At 35.4% G+C, this 26,174-nt stretch overlaps 1 protein-coding gene and 1 non-coding gene across 13 annotated transcripts in view; one reads left to right on the top strand and one right to left on the bottom strand.

Annotated features, from left to right (window-relative positions):
• Window positions 1-26,174, top strand: part of PPP4R3B (protein phosphatase 4 regulatory subunit 3B) — a 73,485-nt gene that overhangs the window by 30,279 nt on the left and 17,032 nt on the right. For 3 of the 12 annotated variants that reach the window (XM_030828578.1, XM_030828579.1, XM_030828581.1), the window contains 10 exons: window positions 1,065-1,181; window positions 2,644-2,760; window positions 6,166-6,297; window positions 9,547-9,649; window positions 10,992-11,087; window positions 11,979-12,020; window positions 15,538-15,696; window positions 20,926-21,095; window positions 24,257-24,396; window positions 24,801-24,985. In XM_030828578.1, the coding sequence (XP_030684438.1) occupies window positions 1,065-1,181; window positions 2,644-2,760; window positions 6,166-6,297; window positions 9,547-9,649; window positions 10,992-11,087; window positions 11,979-12,020; window positions 15,538-15,696; window positions 20,926-21,095; window positions 24,257-24,396; window positions 24,801-24,985 (1,261 nt within the window). The remainder of the gene's footprint in view (window positions 1-1,064; window positions 1,182-2,643; window positions 2,761-6,165; window positions 6,298-9,546; window positions 9,650-10,991; window positions 11,088-11,978; window positions 12,021-15,537; window positions 15,697-20,925; window positions 21,096-24,256; window positions 24,397-24,800; window positions 24,986-26,174) is intronic. The other 9 variants (XM_030828580.1, XM_030828583.1, XM_030828584.1 and 6 more) reach the window with 6 other exon arrangements.
• On the bottom strand, window positions 23,448-23,595 carry LOC115838467. Its single transcript, XR_004033492.1, has one exon. It is a non-coding gene; the product is annotated as a small nucleolar RNA SNORA12 (small nucleolar RNA).

Genomic DNA, 26,174 nt, shown 5'->3' with positions numbered 1-26,174 from the left:
TTTGATGTACATTTCAGTCCTTAAACCAGTATTAGGTTTTTGAGAGATTACTGGGGACCCAGCTAGAGTTGAGTTTATAGGATGGTTTCTGTGAAAATATGTGTTCATAATTCAAAACAAATTTATTACCTGGCATTTTTGCACTGAATGTCTTTAAAGAGTTAATTGGTCAGTGTTAGCCTTCTGAAAGATGTCATCTTTTTTTATTTTTTCTTTTCGAAAGAGTCTTGCTCTGTTGCCCAGACTGGAGTGCAGTGGCATGATTTCAACTCAATGCAACCTCTGTCTCCTGTGTTCAAGTGATTCTCATGCCTCAGCCTCCTGAGGAGCTGTGATTACAGGCGTGTGCCACCATGCCCAGCTAATTTTTGTATTTTTAGTAGAGACAGGGTTTCACCCTGTTGGTCAGGCTTGTCTCAAATCCCTGGACTCAAGTGATCCGCCTGCCTCAGCCTCCCAAAGTGTTGGGATTACAGGCGTAAGCCACTATGCCCCGCCAGATATCATCATTTCAGAGTATCCTGGCACCTTAAAACCTACATTTAAAAACATATTAAAAACTAGCACCCCATTAAAAGTGTATCTTTTATTTTTGCATACTAATAGACCAATAGGCAAATCCAGCATCGTAAACAAAGTATGCATGCTTTCATTTGCCTTTTATCGCCAAATATCTCTGTTGACCTATAAGGTCCCAATGGAGTAAGAAAAATGTTGTAATAACATATTTCAGAGGTTCACTTACAAAGATGTGTTGTCAAACACCTCCATTCACTGGAAAAAAAAGGAAAAAAGCAGCTTATGATGCATCTTTCAGAAAGCCAGCTTACATTTACCTTTTAGTGGTGGATTTCTCTTTTTGCTTAATAGCACCCAGTAATGCAAGGTTTACTTTTAATGGGGTGCTAGTTTTTAATTTGTTTTTAATGTAGTTTTGAGGAGCCAGGATACTCCGAAAAGATGAGATCCTTCAGAAGTGAATACCACACCACGGTAGATGATTTACTATAGTGTGCCCCAAGTTTATGTTTATCAATGTCTTACTAAAATTTCTAACATTACAGGTTAATTTTTTCAAGGAATTTTGTGCATTTTCTCAGACATTACAACCTCAAAACAGGGATGCATTTTTCAAAACATTGGCAAAATTGGGAATTCTTCCTGCTCTTGAAATTGTAATGGTAATTATGCTGTTTCTTTTCATGTTTTTGAAATTGTAAATTTGTAATACACTTATGTTATGGATGGGAAAGTATATAATAATGTATATTCAATTCTATAGTTTAGCTATCTTATATTGAATTACTACAAGAATATCTTCAGTTTCAGATTTTTATTTAATTTTTAATATCAGTATGTAATCACTTGCATATAGTATGCTTTCAAGTGAATTAAAAAAACCCACATTTTTGCAAGACTGTTATCTTTTCTGTAACAATATTAAGTGTACTTCATAGAAGCCAGTAAAATATCTTTTGTTTTTAGATCAGTGAGTGGAATGAGGACAGACTGAAACAAGGGGATTCATGCTGCAACACAGGGTTAGGGCATGGTTCTTAGAGTTTTGTTTATATGAGTTTTAACCATTGGTATTTACTTTATGGAAAATTAAAACAATTTTAAAGCATTCATTTAAAAATGATAACCCATTATATGTTAACATAAATAATAGAACTTTTTTCACCACATTTTCTTGAGATTTAAATCAATATAACTTTTATGAAAAATAATTTTTTCAAAACAAAAAATTTAGTGAAAAGAGTACCATTTTTTACTTTAATGCTAATCCCTCTAATACCTTGCTTTATAGAAGGTGTCTAGATTCACAAAGCAGCTTCTACATTTAATTTATGATGATATCATATGTCACACAGCCTCTGGAAAACCCCACTGTACTTGTGATTGAATGAGAGTGAAAATGACAAAGGCTTAGTATTATTTATTATTATGAAATAGTCTTAATCTTGTATACTTCCTGAAAAAGATGTTAGACCCCTCTCACCAGGATTACCTGGACCACACTTTGAGAACTGCTGGGTTGGGGAGTGTTTTCAGAATCACCTCAAGATTTTGTAACTTATAAGTCATGTACTCTTCATGTGTTGGAGGGGAAAAGTATTTAGGATTACCACCTTAGAAAACTAAGTTGCAGAAAAGGGTAGAAATGCCCAAAAAGAGTTTTCAAAAGCATGCTCTATTAGGTGAGTCACAGAAAATAGAAACAGTTACTAAGGGGTAACCCTGGCAAATTCAGGACAAAAGGCAGATTCTGGAAGACTCTGAAGTCTTAACTAGGAGACGTTATTCAAATTTTTACATATATTTAAATAAATCCCCTTCCTATTTTTTTACAGCATTTGTAAAGCATTGCCTTATAATCCTGTGCCAATTCTTATATTTAAGTTCTCTGAATATTTATTTGCAGTGTAAAAATCAGCAGAAACTAATCATTGAATTGCCTAAAAGTTTTAATATTTGTAAAAAGAAAGGAAGAACATACTGGTGAGGTTATACACATTGATTGCAGTAAAACATCTTAATCCAAAAAGTTGAGAGCTACTGTATGGATTTGGAAAAGAAAAAAGAAATGTGAGAATAACTTTTGTTAACAGTCTCTAAGTAACCTAGTTTTCCTTTTATCAGGGCATGGATGATTTGCAAGTCAGATCAGCTGCTACAGATATATTTTCTTATCTAGTAGAATTTAGTCCATCTATGGTCCGAGAGTTTGTAATGCAAGAAGCTCAGCAGAGTGATGACGTAAGTAATAATGCTGTGGTTCTATGTCAGTTACCTGTGGAGTAAGTAGTGTTTGCAAACTATTGAGAGAAAAAACATAACATAATCTTAATCTTTCTTGGGAGCAAAATAATAGATTTCTGACTCGTTGTGACTTTGGCCAAATTAGAATATGTAATAGATTTCTGACTCGTTGTGACTTTGGCCAAATTAGAATATGTGGCAACTGGTTTTGTTTATTGTTAAAAAAAAAAACTCAGATATTCAAACCAATATTGAGATAAATAGATTATAATAGAATCAGATTTGTAAATATTGGTCTTAAATTTCAAGTGTTAATGAAATGTAATTTCAAGCCTTAGGAGACCTACAGGTCAGGTACTTTCCTAGGATGACTAAAAAGTTGCTTTTATTTGTTCAAAAAATATGTTTTAAGTAGGAATGAAAGTTTAATAATGACTGGATGAGATTGGAGACTATTTTTCTAAGTGCAGTAACTCAGGAATAGAAAACCAAACATCATATGTTCCCAACTCATAAGTGAGAGCTAAGCTATGAGGATGCAAAGGCATAAGAATGACACAGTGGACTTTGGGGACTCAGGGAAAGGGTGGGAAGGGGGTGAAGGATAAAAAAACTACAAATAGCATGCAGTGTATACTGCTTGGGTGATGGGTGCCCCAAAATCTCACAAATCGCCACGAAAGTACTTACTCATGTAACCAAACACCACCTGTTCCCCAACCACCTATGGAAAAAAAAACATTAAAAAAAGAAAGTTTAATAATGAGACCAATATTGTGTTTTCCCACTACTGATACATTTAAATTTTCCCCTTAAGCTGTTTTAAGGACAAAATGAACAGAGAGCTATAATTTAAAATACTCTTTTTTTAATATTAAAAATGCCTTAGTTTTAAGTAGGAGATAATTATAATTGTCTTCCTTTTGTTTTTGTTTTTTGTTTTTTTTGAGACAGAGGTTCACTCTTGTTGCCCAGGCTGGAGTGCAATGGCGCATTCTCGGCTCACTGTAACCTCTGTGCGCCACCACGCCTGGCTAATTGTGTATTTTTGGTACAGACAAGGTTTCACCATGTTGTTCAGGGTGGTCTCAAACTCCTGACCTCAGGTGATCCACCCATCTCGGTCTCCTAAAGTGCTGGGATTACAGGCATGAGCCACCATGTGCGATCCACTTGTTAAGGAAAGTTTTTGATTCTCAATTTTAATTTGATGCTTGCATGAGTTATCATTGAATTAAATTATAGTTGTTTTATGTGTTTTGCATTTAATCTTGTAATGTGTCCTTAGATTTATACTTTCTGTGTTTGTTAGTTATTTTCAATGTTTTTTAAAGTGATTTTATTTTAGAATCAACTTGGGCTAATGCTGCAGTGTAGTCAATAGAGAAGTAATATTTTATGTTCTCTCTCTATATATGTTGTAAAAATCAAATGATGCTAATTCTGACTTTAAGGAGAAATGCCTACTTTATTAATCATTTTATAATCTCATTGGTTTATCTTAATGCCACCCTTTACAAAAGATAACTTTGAAATTAACACTCCCATTGCTCCATCTTCAGTGATGTGTGTGATTGAAGGCATTTATCATAAAATGACCATGAATCAATCTCAGACCATGATCTTAGTAAACTGTTAACTTTCAGAATTCTTAACTCTTCAAGCTTTGATTCCTGTTTTAATTAGAAATATTTCTTGTTTAATTGATGCATAAGACTTAGAAAAGCAGTGATTGATTTTTTCACTATGAAAAGTTCCTTTCTCAGGGTTTTTTTTCTTATAACAACCTTCAAGGGGTTTCATTTTCCTGAATTTTCTGAGAGCTAACAATTTTACATTTTTAAAACTGTGTTTCCTCAAAATAATTTAATCCACAAGAGAAGATAAATTAATTACAAAAAAAATCCAAATTAAGTCTTCTACATGCTGAATTCTATACTGGGCTGGTGGTTACCTTTAGGAAGGAAACAGAAAATAACTTATCAGTATATTCAGTGGCAGTTGATATTTTAGTGCCCTTTTAAAATAAATGCTCAGCATTCAAACATTTCCTTTTGGCAAAGTATTATGGAGCAGATTTGGTTATGGCAACATGGATTACAATATTTAAATATGTATTAAGATGAAAGGAAATATTAACATTTTTTACTATAGTCATTGTTTCTTTCCAAGCAGAAAGGGTAAATTTAGCAATAATACCATCTTTTTATGCCACAGATTGCACATATTTTTATATTAATGGCCTTTGAAACATTCAGTAAAACTTACAGAACCTGACTGGATAAGTAATACAGTTATTACTGAATTACTTATTTTGTTAGGTGTTTTCTCATTGAAGAATAAAATCTTATGTTAATTTTTTAGATATGATAACATTTGTGTTATTTTAAAAGAATCTTTATATTTTAAAGATTTATGGTCTCCTCTTATTTACTGTATCCATCAAACCTAAGATACGCAGATGCTAATATTTCCTTGATCTTACCAGACAGGTCAGTAGAAGATTTTTATGTAATTTTGTCATGATTACCACTTGGCTGATAGTGACTGTCAAATGCCATCAATTACAAAATGTATCTTAATTTTAAGAGGTGAAAATTTTTAAGAAATCTGTTTTAGAATCAATGAAACAAATTTGAACATCTGATTTTCTTTATATTTCCCAATCAGAAAATAGAGATGCCAGCTTAGAATCAGGACAGTCTCTACTAAAAATACAAAAATTAGTCAGGCATGGTGGCTCACGCCTTTAATCCCAGCTACTAAAGAGGCTGAGGCAGGAGACTTGTTTGTAATGAGGTGGCAGTGAGCCCAGATTGCCCCAGTGCACTCCAGCCTGGGCAAGAGAACGAGCATGTTACTAATGTAACAAATCTATTTGATATTAGATTGTTATATAACACAGTGTTCACTTGCATGAAGAGTTGTGTATTGGGTTATTTTTAGTCATTTTTTCTTTTTTTTTGTCAGGAAAGATTTACTAGTTAGAGGCTGAGATAATTTATGTCTTAGGGTCATGTGATCTTGCTTGTTTAGTCAACCTCTAAATTTATGCCTGAGTCTGAAACCCAAAATGAGATTCTGTTAGAACCTCTACTGAACAAGAATTACTGCTAAAGAATTTTGTTTTCCACTTCCTGTAAGTTGCAGCATGCTCTGCTTTTGTGGGCTTTTTTCCTTCTTTTTTTTTTTTTCTCTCGGAGTGGGATTTTTTTTCACTCTCGTGTGTAGTATTTTATAGAACTTTCAAAAGCATTAGGAATAAAAGTTTAAATAAGCTATTCCATTCTTCGTTTTTTCTCTATATAATTCTCACTTTGCTCTTTCAGTTGGTGTTTTTGTCTTAGATCCTAAACCAGGTCTAATGGAAACATGTTTTGTTTTGTTTTGTTTTGCCACCAGGATATTCTTCTTATTAATGTCGTAATTGAACAAATGATCTGTGATACTGATCCTGAGCTAGGAGGCGCTGTTCAGTTAATGGGACTTCTTCGTACTCTAATTGATCCGGAGAACATGCTGGCTACAACTAATGTAAGAAATTACTCTGAGATAAAAATGTTTTGGCCTAGTCAGTTTTAGGTGGCTTTGTAATAAAATTTTGAGAAACAAGTATTTTAAGTATTTGTCCAGTTGGTATTTAAGTAGCAGTGGTATTCTTATAGCAATTCATTTGTGGTAAAATACAAAATTGTAATCTGTCAAAATCTTAGTAAAATGTTAGGAATTCCATTTATGGCCCTTGGCCTCTATGTGTTAATTTCTTATTTTATTATACTTTAGGTTTTAGGGTACATGTGCACAATGTGCAGGTTTGTTACATATGTATCCATGTGCCATGTTGTTTTGCTGCACCCATTAACTCGTCATTTAGCATTAGGTATATCTCCTAATGCTGTCCCTCCCCCCTCCCCCCACCCCACAACAGTCCCCGGAGTATGATGTTCCCCTTCCTGTGTCCATGAGTTCTCATTGTTCAATTCCCACCTATGAGTGAGAACATGAGGTGTTTGGTTTTTTGTCCTTGCGATAGTTTACTGAGAATGATGTTTTCCAATTTCCATTTCATCCATGTCCCCTACAAAGGACATGAACTCATCATGTATAGGCCCAGCTATGTTTTTATGGCTCATGTCATTCCATGTGATCCCCCCCCCCCCATGCTGATAATGCCACATATTTTTTTTATATTCCATTTATTTTCTTAATCCAGTCTGTCATTGTTGGACATTTGGGTTGGTTCCAACTCTTTGCTATTGTGAATAGTGCTGCAGTAAACATACGTGTGCATGTGTCTTTATAGCAGCATGATTTATAGTCCTTTGGGTATATACCCAGTAATGGGATGGCTGGGTCAAATGGTATTTCTAGTTCTCGATCCCTGAGGAATCGCCACACTGACTTCCACAATGGTTGAAATAGTTTCCAGTCCCACCAACAGTGTAAAAGTGTTCCTATTTCTCCACATCCTCTCCAGCACCTGTTGTTTCCTGACTTTTTAATGATGGCCATTCTAACTGGTGTGAGATGGTATCTCACTGTGGTTTTGATTTGCATTTCTCTGATGGCCAGTGATGATGAGCATTTTTTCATGTGTTTTTTGGCTGCATAAATGTCTTCTTTTGAGAAGTGTCTGTTCATGTCTTTTGCCCACTTTTTGATGGGGTTGTTGTTTTTTTCTTGTAAATTTGTTTGAGTTCATTGTAGATTCTGGATATTAGCCCTTTGTCAAATGAGTAGGTTGCAAAAATTTTCTCCCATTGTGTAGGTTGCCTGTTCACTCTGATGGTAGTTTCTTTTGCTGTGCAGAAGCTCTTTAGTTTAATTAGATCCCATTTGTCAATGTTGGCTTTTGTTGCCATTGCTTTTGGTGTTTTAGACATGAAGTCCTTGCCCACGCCTATGTCCTGAATGGTATTGCCTAGGTTTTCTTGTAGGATTTTAATGGTTTTAGGTCTAACATGTAAGTCTTTAATCCATCTTGAATTAATTTTTGTATAAGGTGTAAGCAAGGGATCCAGTTTCAGCTTTCTACATATGGCTAGCCAGTTTTCCCAGCACCATTTATTAAATAGGGAATCCTTTCCCCATTTCTTGTTTTTGTCAGGTTTGTCAAAGATCAGATAGTTGTAGATATGCGGCATCATTTCTGAGGGCTCTGTTCTGTTCCATTGATCTATACTTTAAAGTTCGTGTGGAACCAAAAAAGAGCCCGCATCGCCAAATTTCTTAAAATTTAATACACAACTATGTGAATATACTTAACACTACTAAACTGTACACTTAAAAATGATAAAATTATTATTATTTTTTTGAGACAGAGTCTCGCTCTGTTGCCAGGCTGGAGTGCAGTGGTATGATCCCAGCTCACTGCAACCTCTGCCTCTCGGGTTCAAGTGATTCTCCTGCCTCAGCCTCCCAAGTAGCTGGGACTACAGACGCTCGCCACCACACCTGGCTAATTTTTGTATTTTTAGTAGAGATGGGGTTTCAGCATGTTGGTCAGGCTGGTCTTGAACCCCTGACCTCAGGTGATCCACCCGCCTCAGCCTCCCAAAGTGCTGGGATTACAGGTGTGAGCCACCATGCCCGGCTAATAAATTTTTAAATAGCAAGTTTTATGTTGCGTGATTTTGTCATCATAAAAAAGGAAAAATTTAAATATACTGAATGATCTTAATTACATAAGACATTTAAAAAGATTTAAGGATTAAGTCCTTAATACTTAAGGATTAGATACTCCAGAATATTAATAGTCATTCTCTCAATATGGAGGGATATTTTTCTTTATAAAATTTCCTTCATATTTAGAGAATATGTACATTGTTTTTAAATCATTACAAGTTTGTATACCCAATTGTGTAAAAAATAGTGGCAAAATCCATAGACATTATTTTCCAAATTTTCAAATTATAAAATATTAAAATGTTAAAAGTTGACTTAAATTTTGTCTTTTCATCTAGTGGCTTGATAAAGTAATTCAGTGGTTTTTAAAATTTAGATAGAGTTGGTGAAATCTGGGGTTCCAAATTTTAGGTAGTTAAGTTGCTGTCACATGGACTTAATTGGTTCTTTTTCTTTCTGAACATTTTTATTCTTCCAAAACAGATTCAAATGTGCCTTTTCCCCACATTTGAATGTTGTTTTTAATGTTGAGAGAATTTTCTTTCTTTGTTACTTTCTTGGGAAAAACTCAATACACTACAAAGACAGAGAAATAAATGGGATCAATAGTGATTATGGTGCATGCTCTTCTGACTTACATGTTGTTTATTTTGTGTCTGTTTTACCTCAAGTATTTATTTGTATTGAGAACACTTAAAATCTACTCTCTTAGCAGTTTGCAAGTGTAATAAATTGTTAGTAATATGTTGTTATTATATGTATTTTATAATAGATTGGTTCTTCACTGCATTTCATATTCGTATCACAGACATCTTTTAAAAAATTATTTTGAATAATTTTCCTCAGAAAAACATTTTGTGATGCTATCTGATCTTTATCTGGCCTTCATTTTTACTTAGTATATAATATGAAGTAGACTTAATTTTCAGTTCCACAGAAATAAGATTAAAGTGAATATAGTTAGTTTTTGGTTCTTTCATCATGTATAACCAAGTGTTTGATTTTTTTCACAGTATCTTAAAGTATCTTCTTATATATAATCTGTACTGCTAATTTTTTTTGTTTTGTTTTGGTTCTGGAAAAGGTATATACTGCTAATCTTGAAGATGTTTTTATTTACAAAAGTAACAGTATTGTTTAAAAAATTCTATGTTTCAGAAAACTGAAAAAAGTGAATTTCTAAATTTTTTCTACAACCATTGTATGCATGTTCTCACAGCACCACTTTTGACCAATACTTCAGAAGACAAATGTGAAAAGGGTAGGGTCTCTTTATTTATCTGCTGTGATTTCTGTTTTTAAAGAAGGATGAGATAAATATTAAACTAACAGGCAATTTACTTGAGACTTTATGTGACAGGGAGATGACGACTGAAAAACCTAAACTGCAATATAAAATTATGATTTTCTTGTTTCTTAGGGTTATGGAAGTGAATGATAAAATGTGGCAAGACTGTTCTTTCAGGGGCCATTTCTATAATTTGTTACTACAGAAGTTTATCTGAATGTGTAGACCACTGGCAGAAAAAAAAAGAAAATGTGGCAAACAGTATTACACACCAAGGAATTGACATGTAGACACTTATCAAAAGAAAGCATTGTTGCCAAATTTGTGAGAGTTGATATCTAGAATGAGTAGGAGCAAATAGTATAAATATCTTAACTTAGCCTCCAAATGCACATTCATATGCCAATATATGCTAATCTATAGGGGCAAGGCTTTTTCATTAGTATTTTTAAAATTGCATTTCCATATTCTCTTTCTTATATAATCGGCACCTGTAATTCATCAGCTGCAATTTCTGTTTTCAGTATGTTAAAATGGAGTGAAAATCTAAAAATATTTTTGAAGGAGTCTGAGTGCAGAATCCTATGGTTTTAGTATATCCCTCTAGGTAATTATAGTTGCATGTATCTAATTTGGGGCAATTTTTAAATTGAGTTCTACTATATTCAACTCAGCCATAGATATTACAGTTCTCTGAGATTTCATCAATCTCATATGTTACCATATGACCATAATACATACCAACATAAGCAAAGGACTTTGAAAAGCATACAACTTAATTAGTGAAATCAGAAATATGTGGGGCATAATAGAACATTAGCCACTATCTGAGAATATTTGTTAACCTGAAGAGTCACTTAAAAGGAAGTTAGGAGAATGTTTATGAAACTAATGAAGTTGAAACATGAGCACACCCTATGTAATACTATCAGTTCCATTTCTGAGTATATACTCTAGGGAATGTTTGTGCATATGCATGACAGGTACAAGAATGTTGCTGCATTGTTTGTGGTAGGAAAATGAATAAAATATGATTTTTTCATATAATGGAATACTATATAGCAGTTAAAATAATTGAATTTTGATGTATCAACTGAATAATTCCCCAAAATGTCAAGGTGAATGGGTACAAAAGCACATCACAGAGGGTTTTCTTGCAGAATGGTTCCATTTATATAAATGAAAATGATGCATTTTTTATGTTCATTTTAATAAAACACTTCCAGCTTACAGAAATATATAGATAATAATATAACAGACACTCATATACTCCCTGTTGGCTTTATCAAAACTAACTTGCCATGTTTTTTTTCAGATTTTTTTTTAAAACATTACAGATATAGTTGGAGTTTCATATGTACCCCTTCACATTCCCATTCCTATTCTACCCCCTCTTCCTCCATCTCTCAAGGTATGCTGAATTTGGAGTTTATTACTCCTATATTTACTTATGTTGTTATGATGTGTATATACGGTATTATTTTTCATATTTTCAAAGTTGCTATAAATTTAATGTCTGTCATACATATTCTGCATATTTTTTATCCAGTGTTATTTTTGAGATCTATTCGTATTGATACCTGTTCATATTGATCTAATTCATATTGAAATAGAGTTCTTATTTTTAACTCCTACATAATCCTCGTATGAGTATGCTGTAATTGAGCCATTCTGCCTCTAATGTGCATTTGTTTCTAGCTTTTTGCTATTACAAATAATGCTCCAGTTACATTCTTGTGTTTCCCTGTGCACATGTGCCTTGATGTGCTCTAGAATGTATTCCTAGAAATTGGAACTTATTTATAATGGCCTACTTAATTGAGTTTTTTTTTTTTTATTTTTTAATTTAAAGCATAAACACATTCATTATTCTGGAGTTTTAAAAATTCCTGCATTTTCTGTTTTTAAAAATGGAATGTATAATGGATGATCAAATGCAAATGTTATTTTAAAAAATTAAAAATAATAAAACAAAAATGAGATGAAGAGAAATATCCCAATTGTTGAATGATGAATAGGAGAAGGTAAAAGAAGATATGTCAATTTTATCTCTGGTTGTAATCTTACTTTTTATCAGAATATTTATGCTATGCTGTCTTTTAATAATTCCACATCTACATCCACTTTTGTAAAAGATTGCAGATATAGTTATAATTTTGCTGAAGCAACCAAGTCTTAATGGTTATTTTGAGGATAAAAGGAGATTATGATTGAAGATATGCATTGTATATTATAAAGTACTAGGGAAACGTGGGATATTATTACTGAAGTATTTTATTTTAATTTTTAATTTTTTTATTAGATAATATAGTTGGATCAAACAAAAACAACACAATTTGTCCCGGTAAGTATAAATTCATACTTTATGAATACATGCAAATTATAAACTTTTTTCTACTCTAAGTGTAATGCACTTATATAAGGCTAAGAAAAGCATATTTTGGCATAAAAACAAAATCTAAGAACAAATTTACTTTTGTAATTCCACTATCTCCAATATTAAAAATAGAAAATGAGTTGGAATTCTGTTGTTTTTTCCCTGAAAATTTATAGCTTGTTTTCTGTTGTTGTTATGAGAAGGCATTGTCTGAAAGTTGAGGATTTATTTCTTATTTTTGAAATGTAGGAAACTAAGACCAATTACTTTGCAACTAATTTTCATGACCACTTTATGTTTATTGTTCATGAATCTGAGTCTAAAAGCAGTTGTTTCTACTTAGAATAGGCATACTAGGTATGGGCTTGATACTAATAAAGACATGTGCTGTGTGCACCTACTGTCCCATGCCTTTTCTGCCAGCCTCATCAAATCTCAAAGGGGAGCCAGTTTCAAATAAGGAGGCTGTTTAGAGGTTGGACTGTTTAGAGATATAAGCAATTTCTTGTCCCCATTATAAAGATGAAGACAAGACATTTGTTTAACACTGTAGGTCATTGTTTTTCTTTTTTATTTTTTTTGAAATGGAGTCTCGCTCTGTCGCCCAGGCTGGAGTGCAGTGGCGCAATCTCGGCTCACTGCAACTTCTGCCTCCTGAGTTCAAGCGATTCTTCTGCCTCAGCCTCCCAATTTTTTGTATTTTTAGTAGAGATGGGGTTTCACCGTATTAGCCAGGGTGGTCTCAATCTCCTGACATCGTGATCCACCCGCCTAGGCCTCCCAAAGTGCTGGGATTACAGGCGTGAGCCACCACACCCAGCCTGTTTTTGTTTTTTAAATTTAATTTCCACATAGAGCATTGAGGGTCAAGGTTAAACAATATTTTGTAATAAAATTTGGGAATTGAGAAATAAAGAAGAATTGCTTTTTTTGTTTGTTTGAGACAGAGTCTCACTCTGTCACCCAGGCTAGAGTGCAGTGGCACGATTTCGGCTCACTGCAACCTCCACTTCCTGGGTTCAAACAATCTCCTGCCTCAGCCTCCCAAGTAGCTGGGATTACAGGTGTGCACCACCACGCCCAACTAATTTTTTTATATTTTTATTAGAGACGGAGTTTCACCATGTTGGCCAGACTGGTCTCAAACTCTTGACCTCAGGTGATCCACCCACCTTGGCCTCCCAAAGTGCTGGGATTACAGGCATGAGCCACTGCACCTGGCCAGGAATTGCTTTTAATGGTGAGGGACTAGTTCAAATTTTGGCTGTGGTACTGGCTGTTAGAGAAATTGGTCTGGAGCAAGTGAAACTCTTTACTTGCATTTAAAGTAGAAACAATCCTTGAAATATCAGAATTTTATTTTGTGTATTTATATGTGGTGGTCATTCTGTTATTAGAATGCTAATGTATTCCCAATAGTGTTGTAGTTCCCCAAAATATTTACATATATAATCTCAAGTAAATAGAATAGTTGTACTAGATGATGTCATTTTTAAAAAAATTCTGTAAGACTGTGATTTTATAATTTCCTTACAGCTTAATATTTCCTTGTCTAGCCAAGCGTGGTGGCTCACACCTGTAATCTCAGCATTTTGGGAGGCCGAGGCAGGAGGATCGGTTGAGCCCAGGAGTTAGAGACCAGCCTGGGCAACATAGCGAGACCTCATCTCTACAAAAAATAAACTGGGCATGGTGGTATATCCCTGTGGTCCCAGCTACTAGGGAGGCTGAGGTGGCAGGATCACTTGAGTCTGGGAGGTTGAGGCTGCACTGAGCCGAAATTGCACCAGTGCCCTCCAGCCTGGGTGACATAGTGATACGCTGTCTCAAACAACAAGAAAGTATTTCTTTGTCTAAAGCACTTATAATATGGGTGGTGCATGATTGTCCATGTGAGCCCTTGACATAAATTAAAATTTGATGTTCAGGATGCAGTTCAAAATCATTTCATGAATGTATAAACCAAAGCCTCAGGGAAAGAAAAAAATACAAGTTTATTCAGTAGGTCCCTCTCTATGGATATCATGAGTTGATATTTTAAAAGTTGTATATAGGCTGGGCGCGGTGGCTGACTCCTGCAATCCCAGCACTTTGGGAGGCCGAGATGGGCGGATCATGAGGTCAGGAGATCGAGACCATCCTGGCTAACACGGTGAAACCCCGTCTCTACTGAAAACACACAAAAAAATTAGCCGGGCATTGTGGCAGGCGCCTGTAGTCCCAGCTACTCGGGAGGCTGAGGCAGGAGAATGGCGTGAACCCGGGAGGCAGAGCTTGCAGTGAGCTGAGATCGTGCCACTGCACTCCAGTCTGGGCTAGAGAGCGAGACTCCGTCTCAAAAAAAAAAAAAAAAGTTGTATATGAAATTATATTAAATCATGTTTAAGAATCTTAGGCTGGGCGCAGTGGCTCACGCCTGTAATCCCAGCACTTTGGGTGGCTGAGACGGGCAGATCACGAGGTCAGGAGATCGAGACTATCCTGGCTAACACGGTGAAACCCCATCTTTACTAAAAATACAAAAAAATTAGCCGGGCGTGGTGGCGGGCGCCTGCAGTCCCATCTACTCTGGAGGCTAAGGCAGAAGAATGTCATGAACTCGGGAGATGGAGCTTGCTGTGAGCCAAGATCGCACCACTGCACTCCAGCCTGGGCGACAAAGCAAGACTCCGTATCAAAAAAAAAAAAAAAAAAAGAATCTTGATATAATATTTTTCACTTGATATTCAAACAGCCAAAAATATCCTTTTCTTAAAATGTCTTTTCTAAAAGCATATAATTTTTCTTGATAAATTTGCATTGAGCCACTTTAGGCAAAAAGTTTTAAGTATTTTTTTAACAAGTATTTAACAAATACTTAAAACAACAAGTTTTAAGTATTTTTTAACAATATGAACAATCATGTTCATATATTTTTATTTTTCTTTCTGTATTTCATATTTTATGCAAATATGAGTCTAAGTTATCTAGTAGGTAAAACTGATAATATGCTTCTGGAGAGTCTGCCTAATGAAAAAGTAAAAATCTACAGCCTTTTTAATGGATATGAAAATGGAGGAAATAGGCCAGGTGCAGGGGCTTATACTTGTAATCCCAGCACTTTGGGAAGCTCAGGTGGGAGCGTCGCTTGAGCCCAGGAGTTTGAGACCAGCCCAGACAACATAGTGAAGCCCCATCTCTACAAAAAATTGAAAAAAAAAAAAAAAAAAAAATTAGCTAGCATGGTGGCATACATCTGTAGTTCCAGCTACTCTGGCAGCTGAGGTGGGAGGATCAGTTGAGCCTGGGAGGTGGAAGCTGCAATGTGCCATGATCACGCCACCACACTCCAAAATGGGTGACAGAGTGAGACTTTGTCTCAAAAAGAAAAAAAAAAATGGAGGAATTACAGTTTAGATTTTGTTATAAAATGTAGGATGTAAGCTTTATTTATTTATTTAGATATATTCAATATTTATTTTCATGAGATTACTTTCTTTTGTAGATAATTATCAAACAGCACAGCTACTTGCCTTAATTTTAGAGTTACTCACATTTTGTGTGGAACATCACACATATCACATAAAAAACTATATTATGAACAAGGACTTGCTAAGAAGAGTCTTGGTCTTGATGAATTCAAAGCACACTTTTCTGGCCTTGTGTAAGTATAAAATGTTTTAAGGAGCAACATTTTTAATAGAGATAAAGCTGAAGTTACCCATTTGAAGTTATTTATTCATATTCTATGAATGAGATGATTGTGAGAAGTCCTATTCTTTTGTTCTTATTTAAAGGGCAAGAGGACTAGGTTGTGATTTTCCCACCCACATATTGCTCACATTTAGATTTAATGAGCCCAACTTTTGTTGTGATATGTTACCATGTGCAGTGACAGCATTTTACTAACAGAACCAGTCCTGACATCTACTTCATCAAACTGTCATTTAGTACTCTTTATAATTATCCTGATATTTGCGTCAATGTTGATTTTTAGCAGACTATAAACTTTCACCTCTATAATTTCACCTGCAAATAGAGAAAGAAACATTCTCCCTCCAAATGAAAAGTACTTTGTGGTTTTATTCTGACCATAAAAATTATATTTTAAATATAGACATTTAATGTATAGAGAAAACGTTAATCTCCCTAATCTTTATTTTTATGGACTTAAAAATAGCCAGTGTTAACTGTCTGCATTATTTCTTTTTTTCATACCTGCACCAATTTATGTAATAAACATATTCACACATGTATAGAGGATTTTTTTGTGTTTTTTATATTTACAAAACAGTATCATACCAACACATTTCTCAGCCCCCTAATACTACTCTAGCTTAATCAATATTATATAGACTAATTTTATTCCTGGAGATAGCTGAGTAAGATTTTATAGTATGGCTCTTCCACAGATTCTTCTGCCATTCTCCAGTGGATAAATTACAAGATTGTTTTTGCTTTTTTGCCACTCCACATCTCACTGTGGTAAATAGTCTAGTACATACATCTTGTAAGTACTGATTTATTTCTTTCTATAGGATAGATTCTCAATAATGGGATTGGTAAGACAAAATGTTTATCTGTTTTATACTTTTTAATTTATCTCTAAGTTTTAATTTACCATATAGCTGCCAGATTACTTCCCCCAAAATTGAAGCACTTTGACATTCTCTCAGCATTCAGTGTTACTAATTTTAAAATGTTATCAATCTGATAATGAAAAATGTGGTATCTCATTGTTATTCTAATTTGCATTTTCCCTGACAGCATCTTTTCATATATTAGTGTACTTTGCATTTTTATCTGTTGTGAATTGCCAGTTATCTTTTTCTTAGAGCTTTTTGTATATTAGAGATATTAACAATTTATCATGTTTTGAGGAGAAAATGTCCATCTTCATTGTCTTTTGTCTTTGCCTTTATTTATAGTATTGTTTTCCAAATAACTTTGAAATTTCCTTATGATGACAAAAATGTCTCTCTTTTCCTTTTATGACTTTTGGGTTTTTTGTTTTGCTTAGGAAAGTCTATTTCCTAAGATTATGCAGATATTCTCACTTTCTTCTAATATCTTTGTTTCGTTTTTTACATTTATATATGTAACACGTGTGAAATTTGTTTTTGCATATAGTTTGAAATGAGAGTGTTTGAAATGAGTGTTTCCTTGATGTATAGCCAAAGTATCAGCATCTTTATTAAGGCAACCATACCTTTCCTCTTTCCTTCTGAATTGAAATATCATTTTTGTTAAATAAGTTAACATATATATACTTTTATTTCTGGACTGTCATTTAATTTCACCAAATGAAAAAGTACCAGTGTTGGCCAGGCGCAGTGGCTCACGCCTGTAATCCCAGCACTTTGGGAGGCCAAGGCGGGTGGATCGCCTGAGGTCAGGAGTTCGAGAGCAGCCTGGGCAACATAACTGTCTCTACTAAAAATACAAAAATTAGCCAGGCATGGTGGTGTATATCTGTAATCCCAGCTACTCAGGAAGCTGAGGCAGGAGAATCGCTTGAACCCGGGAGATGGAGGTTGCAGTGAGCTGAAATTGCAACACTGTACTGTAGCCTGGGCAACAGAGCAAGACTGTCTCAAAAAACAAACAAAAAACCAGTGTTTATTATATTATGCCAGGCATTATAGTGTCTCTGTTGTAAGGTTTAATACCTACTGAGAACCCTTCACTTTTGTTTTTCGTACTCTTCTTGGTTGTTCTTAGACATTTTTTTCTTTCATAATAACTGATTGTATCCAGTTCATTTTGATTGGAATTACATTATATTTTTATATTAATTTTGGAATGGTTGATGTTCTTAAGACAGATTTTCCTATTTGGCTCTCATTACATAGTACTTTTTGATGCAGAATACTTCCATTAATATGAACATGTCAATTGAATGCATTTCCAATTTTTTTTTTTTTTTTTTTGAGACGGAGTCTGGCTGTGTTGCACAGGGTGGAGTGCAGTGGCGCAGTCTCGGCTCACTGCAACTTCTGCTTCCCGGGTTCAAGTGATTCTCCTGCCGCAGCCTCTCAAGTAGCTGGGATTACAAGTGCCTGCCACCACACCTGGCTAATTTTTTGTATTTTTAATAGAGATGGGGTTTCAACATGTTGGCCAGGCTGGTCTCAAACTCCTGACCTCCTGATCCACCCTCCTCAGCCTCCCAAAGGGCTGAGATTACAGGCGTGAACCACCGCACCCAGCCACAATTTCCAATATTTAAATGTTTATATTGTTTCAAGATTTCTATTATTATAAGCAGTGCTGTTGTAACTGTAGTTTTGTGTACGTGTCAGTTCATTTACCAGCAGTGTAGAAGTGTGCCTCTTTGCTCACACACTTGCCAGTGCTTCAGTCTTTTGTATCTTAAGTAAACCATTTCTCATCCTGCCACAAAAAGAGGGAAGACTGTAAGTCTAACACTTCTACCCATACTTGTTTGGTGTTACAGTTAACATTTATACCTTATGTGGCCTATTTCTGTTTTATTCTCAGATAATGTTTAGAACCTCTTGTGACAGGCACAGCTTCTTTATTTAATGAGTTTCATCTATGAACAAAGGGTTGGAATGAGAAAATGACTTATAAAATCAGAAGCCTTGTGTTTTGAAGATTTGGCTAGTGGTGTCTGTAGAATAAACTACTTAGGGGAAAGGATACAAGTTAAAGGATCAACAAATATAGAAATAAAGGATTGAAATTATAGTCCTTCCTGTTCCATAAGATTTTTAGCAGTAATATTGCTAAATTTAGTAAGCTTTATTTAGCTAGTCACGAGTTAAAAAGGAGATTTCTTTTCAGTGTCCTAAAATGTGAAATCAAATTGTACTTATTCATTACTCTGTTTTACTTTTAACAAATACAATCTGATCTGCCGCAGTGCATATTTAGCCAGGTAAAATAGCTTGTAAGCAATTGGTACATAAGAGAATGATGTAACTATAATACGGAGATAGGATTGGTTCACAAATGTGTTTGTTTGTTTGTTTTTTGAAACAGAGTCTCACTCTGTCACCCATGCTGGGGTGCAGTGGCACGATCTCAGCTCACTGCAACCTCCACCTCCCGGGTTGAAGTGATTCTCCTGCCTCAGCCTCCCGAGTAGCTGGAAATACAGGCGCCTGCCAGCACACCTGACTAATTTTTGTATTTTAGTAAAGACGGGGTTTCACCATGTTGGCCAGGCTTGTCTCGATTTCCTGATCTCGTGATCCGCCCACCTCAGCACAAATGTTTTTTTTCAAGGCAAGGAGTAGAATAGTGTAAGTGGAGATAGCCTTTATCAGAGAAGTAAAAAACCTTTAGATCTCCTGTTATGTGATTGGCATCTGGCATCAGAAGCCTCTTTAGTGTAGGGACCAGCCCAACAGGGTTGGTGGGTTTTTCTCCCCGTGTGCAGAGACGAGAGATTGTAGAAATAAAGACACAAGACAAAGAGATAAAAGACAGCTGGGCCCGGGGGACCACTACCACCATGACGCGGAGACTGGTAGTGGCCCCGAATGCCAGGCTGCGCTGATATTTATTGGATACAAGACAAAGGGGCAGAATAAGGAGTGTGAACCATCTCCAATGATAGGTAAGGCCACATGGGTCACGTGTCCACTGGACAGGGGGCCCCTCCCTGCCTGGCAGCCGAGGCAGAGAGAGAAAGGAGAAAGAGAGAGAGACAGCTTATACCATTATTTCTGCTTATCAGAGACTTTTAGTACTTTTCACTAATTTGCTACTGCTATCTAGAAGGCATAGCCAGGTGTACGGGATGGAACATGAAGGTGGACTAGGAGCATGACCACTGAAGCACAGCATCACGGAGACGATTAGGCCTCTGGATAACTGCGGGTGGGCCTGTCAGGCCCTCCACAAGAGGTGGAGGAGTAGAGTCTTCTCTAAACTCCCCCTGGGAAAGGGAGACTCCCTTTCCCAGTCTGCTAAGTAGCGGGTGTTTTTCCTTGACACGCTACTGCTAGACCATGGTCTGCTTGGCAACAGGCATCTTCCCAGACGCTGGCATTACCGCTAGACCAAGGAGCCTTCTGGTGGCCCTGTCCAGGCATAACACAAGGCTTGCACTCTTGTCTTTTGGTCACTTCTCACTATGTCCCCTCAGCTCCTATCTCTGCATGGCCTGGTTTTTCCTAGGTTATGATTGCAGAGAGAGGATTATTATAATATTGGAATAAAGAATAATTACTACAAACTAATGATTAGTGATATTCATATATAATCGTGTGTAAGATCTATATCTAGTATAACTATTCTTATTTTATATATTTTATTATAGTAGAACAGCTCGCGCCCTCAGTCTCTTGCCTCGGCACCTGGGTGGCTTGCTGCCCACACTTTAGCTGTATTTTCAGAAAACTAAAAACAAGCTTTTGCCTCTAAAGCTCCCTCCCTCAGAGAGGCAAGGCAATCTTAGCTCATAGTGGGTTGCCCACTCCTGTGCCCACCTTAATGACAGTGCCCCCACTGATTCTGAGCTGCCTTCACTGCATTGTCTCAGCATCCACCAGCACTGCTCTAAATACTGTTAGCATTTGCTGTCTGGATTTTGCATATTTTTAAATCTCTGTCATAGAGCTACCTGCCTGGGTAGTTTATCTCCTAGATTCCAATTACTGTTTTTTGTCGTTGTTGTTGTTGTTAGTTCTGGCTACAAAGTTGTACAGGTTTTGAGCGGTCCTCTGCAGCTCTGTTTTCCTCAAAGTCCAGTTTTACCAGACAGTTTTACTTTTCATTTTAGAGGAGTTTACTTTTTACTTTATGCACAGTTTTACTTTTCATTTTAGAAGAGCATATACATTGCTTTATGGTGGAAAAACACCTGTATAATAATTGATTTTAGTAAGATCATTAACTTATTCCCTATATTATTTTTAATTAGGTGCCCTTCGCTTTATGAGGCGGATAATTGGACTTAAAGATGAATTTTATAATCGTTACATCACCAAGGGAAATCTTTTTGAGCCAGTTATAAATGCACTTCTGGATAATGGAACTCGGTACAATCTGTTGAATTCAGCTGTTATTGAGTTGTTTGAATTTATAAGAGTGGTAAGTTTATATAAAACAACCGTTATTATATGTGATTATATGTAAATGATTTTTTATGTAAAAGTAAAAGAATTATATGTAAGCAAAGTGACTTCATTCCCTTTTCACCCCTGAAATTATATATTCCATGTGTCTTAGAATCTATTCTAATAAACTGAAATTTTAAAAATCAGTAGCTTTTTAATTCTTATTTGCCACATGGTTATAGTTTAGTGGTTTTTATTTTTGACACTAATATTTTTAAATGCTAATATTTTTAATTGTGAAATATAAAAGTGAAATTCAGCATAGTCTTTCAGCCCATATTTACTTGATTTTCTCAGTTCCATTTTTATTGGCCAAATGTTTCATGATCTCATTTGGTGTATGTGAACATTTCGGTCAATCATGCCTTATTCACGTGATCTTTTAGGAAAAGATGATATTTTTATTGTAGAGGTAGTGATTTAAAAAGAATAGAAAGATGGAAAAATAATTCCTTTGGGGTTGGGTGTGGTGGCTCACATCTGTAGTCCCAGCACTTTGGGAGACCTGGGCGGGCTGATCACTTAAGGTCAGGAGTTCGTGACCAGCCTGGCCAACATGATGAAACCCCGTCTCTACTAAAAATACAGAAATTAGCTGAGTGTGATGGCACACGCCTGTAGTCCCAGCCACCTGGGAAGCTGAGGCACAAGAATCACTTGAATCCAGGAGGTGGGGTTGCAGCGAGCCAAGATTGTGTCATTTCATTCCAGCCTGGGTGACAGAGCAAGACTCTTGTCTCAAAAAAAAAAAAAAAAAATTCGTTTGGTAGACGTTAATACAACGTGCATAAAAGGTAGGATGGAATCCTAGAATTTTAAGTTAAAGAGATCAGGAAGTTAGATGGACTACTCCAATTACCGTATTTTAGAGATCAGGAAATTAAGACACCCAAAGTTATTAAGTGACCTATTCAAGAACATCCTTTTGGATAGTAGCACAATCAGGACCAGTCAGAACTTGAAGCTTTATCCCAGCTTAGTTTTAAGCAACAGAAGATTTGTCCTAAACAATCTGGAGGGCAATCTATGTGAATAACAGGAATGCAACAGATAACTGTAGAACCAGTACAACAAATTTACTTCGCCTGTACTTAAACACACCGAAATCATTCCACTGAGGAAATGGCCACATAGTTGGAAATAATTTGGGTTTAATTTTTTGTTTTGTTTTGTTTGAGACAAGGTCTCATGCTGTTGCCCAAGCTGGAGTGCAATAATGTAATCACAGTTCACTGCAGCCTCGACCTCCTGGGCTCAAGCAGATCCTCCCACGTTAGCCTCCTGAGTAGTTGGAACTACAGGCATGCACTAAAGTGCCTAGCTAATTGTAATTTTTTTTTAGGTATGGGGTCTCCCTTTCTTGCCCAGGCTGGTCTCAAACTCCTAGGCTCAACCAGTCCTCCCACCTCAGTCTCCCAAAGTGTTGGATTACAGGTGTGAGCCACTGCACCTGGCTGGAAATAATTTGAAAAATGAAAGTCCAAGCTAGAAATTCATTCTCTAGTTTTATTTCTTACAAATCAGATTTCTGCTGATAACATGCTATTCTCATATGAAGATTATTTAGCCGACTGGATTGTTTTTCCAAAAGTGGTCAATTGCCAAGTATGTGATTTTTAAAAGGATGAAGAGGATAGAAGTCTTTAACCTGGTAAAAGAAGGAACATGGTTAACTAGCTCACTAGTTCCCATCGTACTGCTGCAATAAATCAAAGCTTTATATTTTATTTACTTTATATTTTTCTCCTTTAAAATTTTGGTGAGATACAGATAAAGCAAATGGTAGGGTTTACAACCCTGTCCCTATGCCCATGATGGAATTATTTTTCTGAAAATAAGTTTGAGTGGTTGATTTGTGTACCTTGTGCCCCAAAACTTAATGTATTTTTTTGTTTCACATACAACATAGAGCCATTACCTACGTTTCCAATTTCTGATGTGTGTATTTTTTTTAATTGAGAAGTACAGGAGAACTAGTTTTAAGACTTAAAATCCATAATGCAACCAAATTAAGGTGTATCTTTTCAAGAAATGGCCTGTGTGTTTCTTACTATGTAGTGTTATCTGTAAAGTCCTGAATCACAACTTTAATTTTTTTTTTAAATAAGCCACTTGGCATGCATGCATTTGCAGTGATGGTTTAGAATTTAGAAGTTATTACAATATCAATTAGTTTATTTCACAGATATTATACTATTGGAAGACTATAGGAATAGGCAATAGAATTCCAGATAGTTTATCAGATCTGTGTGTATAATATAGTCAGAGAAATCTTTGCTTCTTATTATTTAGGTAAGACGTATCCTCTGTTGTTTTTTCTTCTTCTAAGTGTGAAAGCCAGCCTCTGATGTGGGAAAGGCTTGAGAGAGATATCTTTGTCATCAAGCCTTTGCCAGCTCCTATATAATATATGTGGCAGAGTTAGGCTCATTTGAAAACTTAACAAACGTACCAGAAAGAAAACCACCGCAACCATATCCCATTTTGATAGCAGTTAAACAGGAAGTCATTAAATAAGACCTGTTTGTTGAAAATGTGTTTTTCTTTTATTAATACGTAATGTACAGATGTATTTGGTACATGTATTTATTTTTACATGCATAGAATGTGTAATGATCAAGTCCGGGTATTTGGGGTATCCATCAGCGTGAGTGTTTTGAAAACGTAATTTTAACATCTGCCCTCTAACCAGCTGTGTGCTCTGGATCAAACCATCCAGCCTCTCTTAGAGCCTCAATTTTGTTTTTCTCTAAAATGGGGATAATAAAAACCTATCTCATAGAATTGTTGTGAAGATCAAATGAAATTGTATGTAAAAGTGCTTTTTAAATTGTAAACTGCTATATATATATATATACACACAAAAAATAAACAGAAGATGTAAAATAAATCTATTTACTTTTCAAATGTTCTTTATAGTCCTACAAAAGGGCTCCAGTAAATTGCTTCTCCTTTTTTTTCAAGTTTTCTGTGCAGTCCTGATTCATGTGTAAAGAAACCAGGACATTACATTTTGGAAGGTGATTTTGAAAAACCTTTTTTGATCAGCTTTAGAACTACGAAACAAAATTTTAAAGTTTTTCTTCTAACAAGCATTGTCTTATATTTTAAATGTAAATTTTGTGCTTAATACAGGAAGATATCAAGTCTCTTACTGCCCATATAGTTGAAAACTTTTATAAAGCACTTGAATCGATTGAATATGTTCAGACATTCAAAGGATTGAAGACTAAATATGAGCAAGAAAAAGACAGACAAAATCAGAAACTGAACAGGTATTGTTTAAGTATACTGCTTTTATAGCCTACAAGATTGTGTCCAAAATTGTTTGTAGTTCAGATTTTCCATGTGAAATTTACTGAGGAATTTTCTTTCCATCACTGCATAGCATAGAGTTGAATAGGAGGGTAAAGTGTCCCCCATACCCCATATCATTTATATGATGAATTACTACTCTATATTGTAACTTAAGAAGAATATTTAGTTTAATTTACAACATCCTAAAATATTTTGGAGTGTTCTCTGGTTACATCTTCTATCATTACAGAGATTATTTTGATATAAATTATAGTCAGTTAAAATTACTTCAGTTCCTCTTGGTTATACATATTTTTCCTTCAATTCAATCTGATCATGAACTTTAAATCATTACTCAATATTTGTGATATATTTCTTACAGTGTACCATCTATATTGCGTAGTAACAGATTTCGCAGAGATGCAAAAGCCTTGGAAGAGGATGAAGAAATGTGGTTTAATGAAGATGAAGAAGAGGAAGGAAAAGCAGTTGTGGCACCATTGGAAAAATCTAAGCCAGAAGATGATTTTCCAGATAATTATGAAAAGTTTATGGAGACTAAAAAAGGTATTAAAATTCTGAATTTTTGCACAGTGTACCCTCTTATTTAGTGCACAAATTATTTTTTTGCTTGTGAAGGTTTGTTTATAGTTTACAAAGCAAGAAAGACAAGAATTTTATACCAGATTGTGTTCTTTTAAAATTATGTACTTTTTCCAAATCTGTCTGGGAATTCTTTCCATGTTTAAAATGTTTCTCTTCAAACTTGCCATTTTGTAATGCTGTTAATTTGCTAGTTAGAAATTGAATTATCTACTTATACTTTTCTTTCTGTGAATAGTCTTGGCTTTATTTCTATACTGAAATTCTCAGTAATAACAGAGACCATATAGCTTCATAGAAACCTTCTAGAGTACTTTGCCTGTGTCTTTTACAGCTGATAAACTGAGCTCAAACAAGTAACTTTGCTCTTTGAAATTTTAAAATTACAAAAGTTACATAAAGATATACTATCAAGAGAAGTGAAAAAGTAAAACTTCCCCGGCTTTCAGATGTGCTTAACTTGTTTTATAAAATGAAGATCTTGCTAGTAATATATCTTTCAAAAGAACTAATCATTTTACTTCTGTGGCCTGAAGAATTACCATTTTTTGGAATACTGCCCTGTGTATATCATTTAAATATTTAATTAAAATTTATACCTTGCTGGGCATGGTGGCTCACGTCTGTAATCCCAGCACTTTGGGAGGCTGAGGCAGGTGGATCATTTGAGCCCAGGAGTTCCAGACCACCCTGGGTAACATGGTAAAACCCTGTCTCTACAAAAAAACACAAAAATTAGATGGGCACAGTGGCACTTACCTGGAGTCCCAGCTACTAGGAAGGCTGAGGCTGGAGGATCACTTGAGCCCAGGAGGTCGAAGCTGCAGTGAGCCATGAGCTGCGGCTGCACTCCAGCCTGATAACAGAGAAAGACCCTATCTCAAAAACAAAACAAAAAATTTATGTCTTTGAAGATAAAAGCCTTTCTTGGATTTATTATGTAAGTTTGTGATTTTGAATGTGACATTTTCTAAAGACAATTCTCAGAAAATTAATTTCATTTATTACATTTTCTTTGAAACTGTTGTTCGTACTCATTTTCAACTCATTAGTTTGATAAGTTTTATTTGCCTCAGTGTGGTGGAGCAAAAAGCTTATTAAAATGTCCTAAGGAATCGGTACCTTTGCTAGACAAATTCTTCTGCCTTTACTC

Source organism: Nomascus leucogenys, chromosome 14 (assembly GCF_006542625.1).
Source record: "Nomascus leucogenys isolate Asia chromosome 14, Asia_NLE_v1, whole genome shotgun sequence".
Classification (NCBI taxonomy): Eukaryota; Metazoa; Chordata; class Mammalia; order Primates; family Hylobatidae; genus Nomascus; species Nomascus leucogenys.
This window is presented reverse-complemented; position numbering and strand designations above follow the sequence as displayed.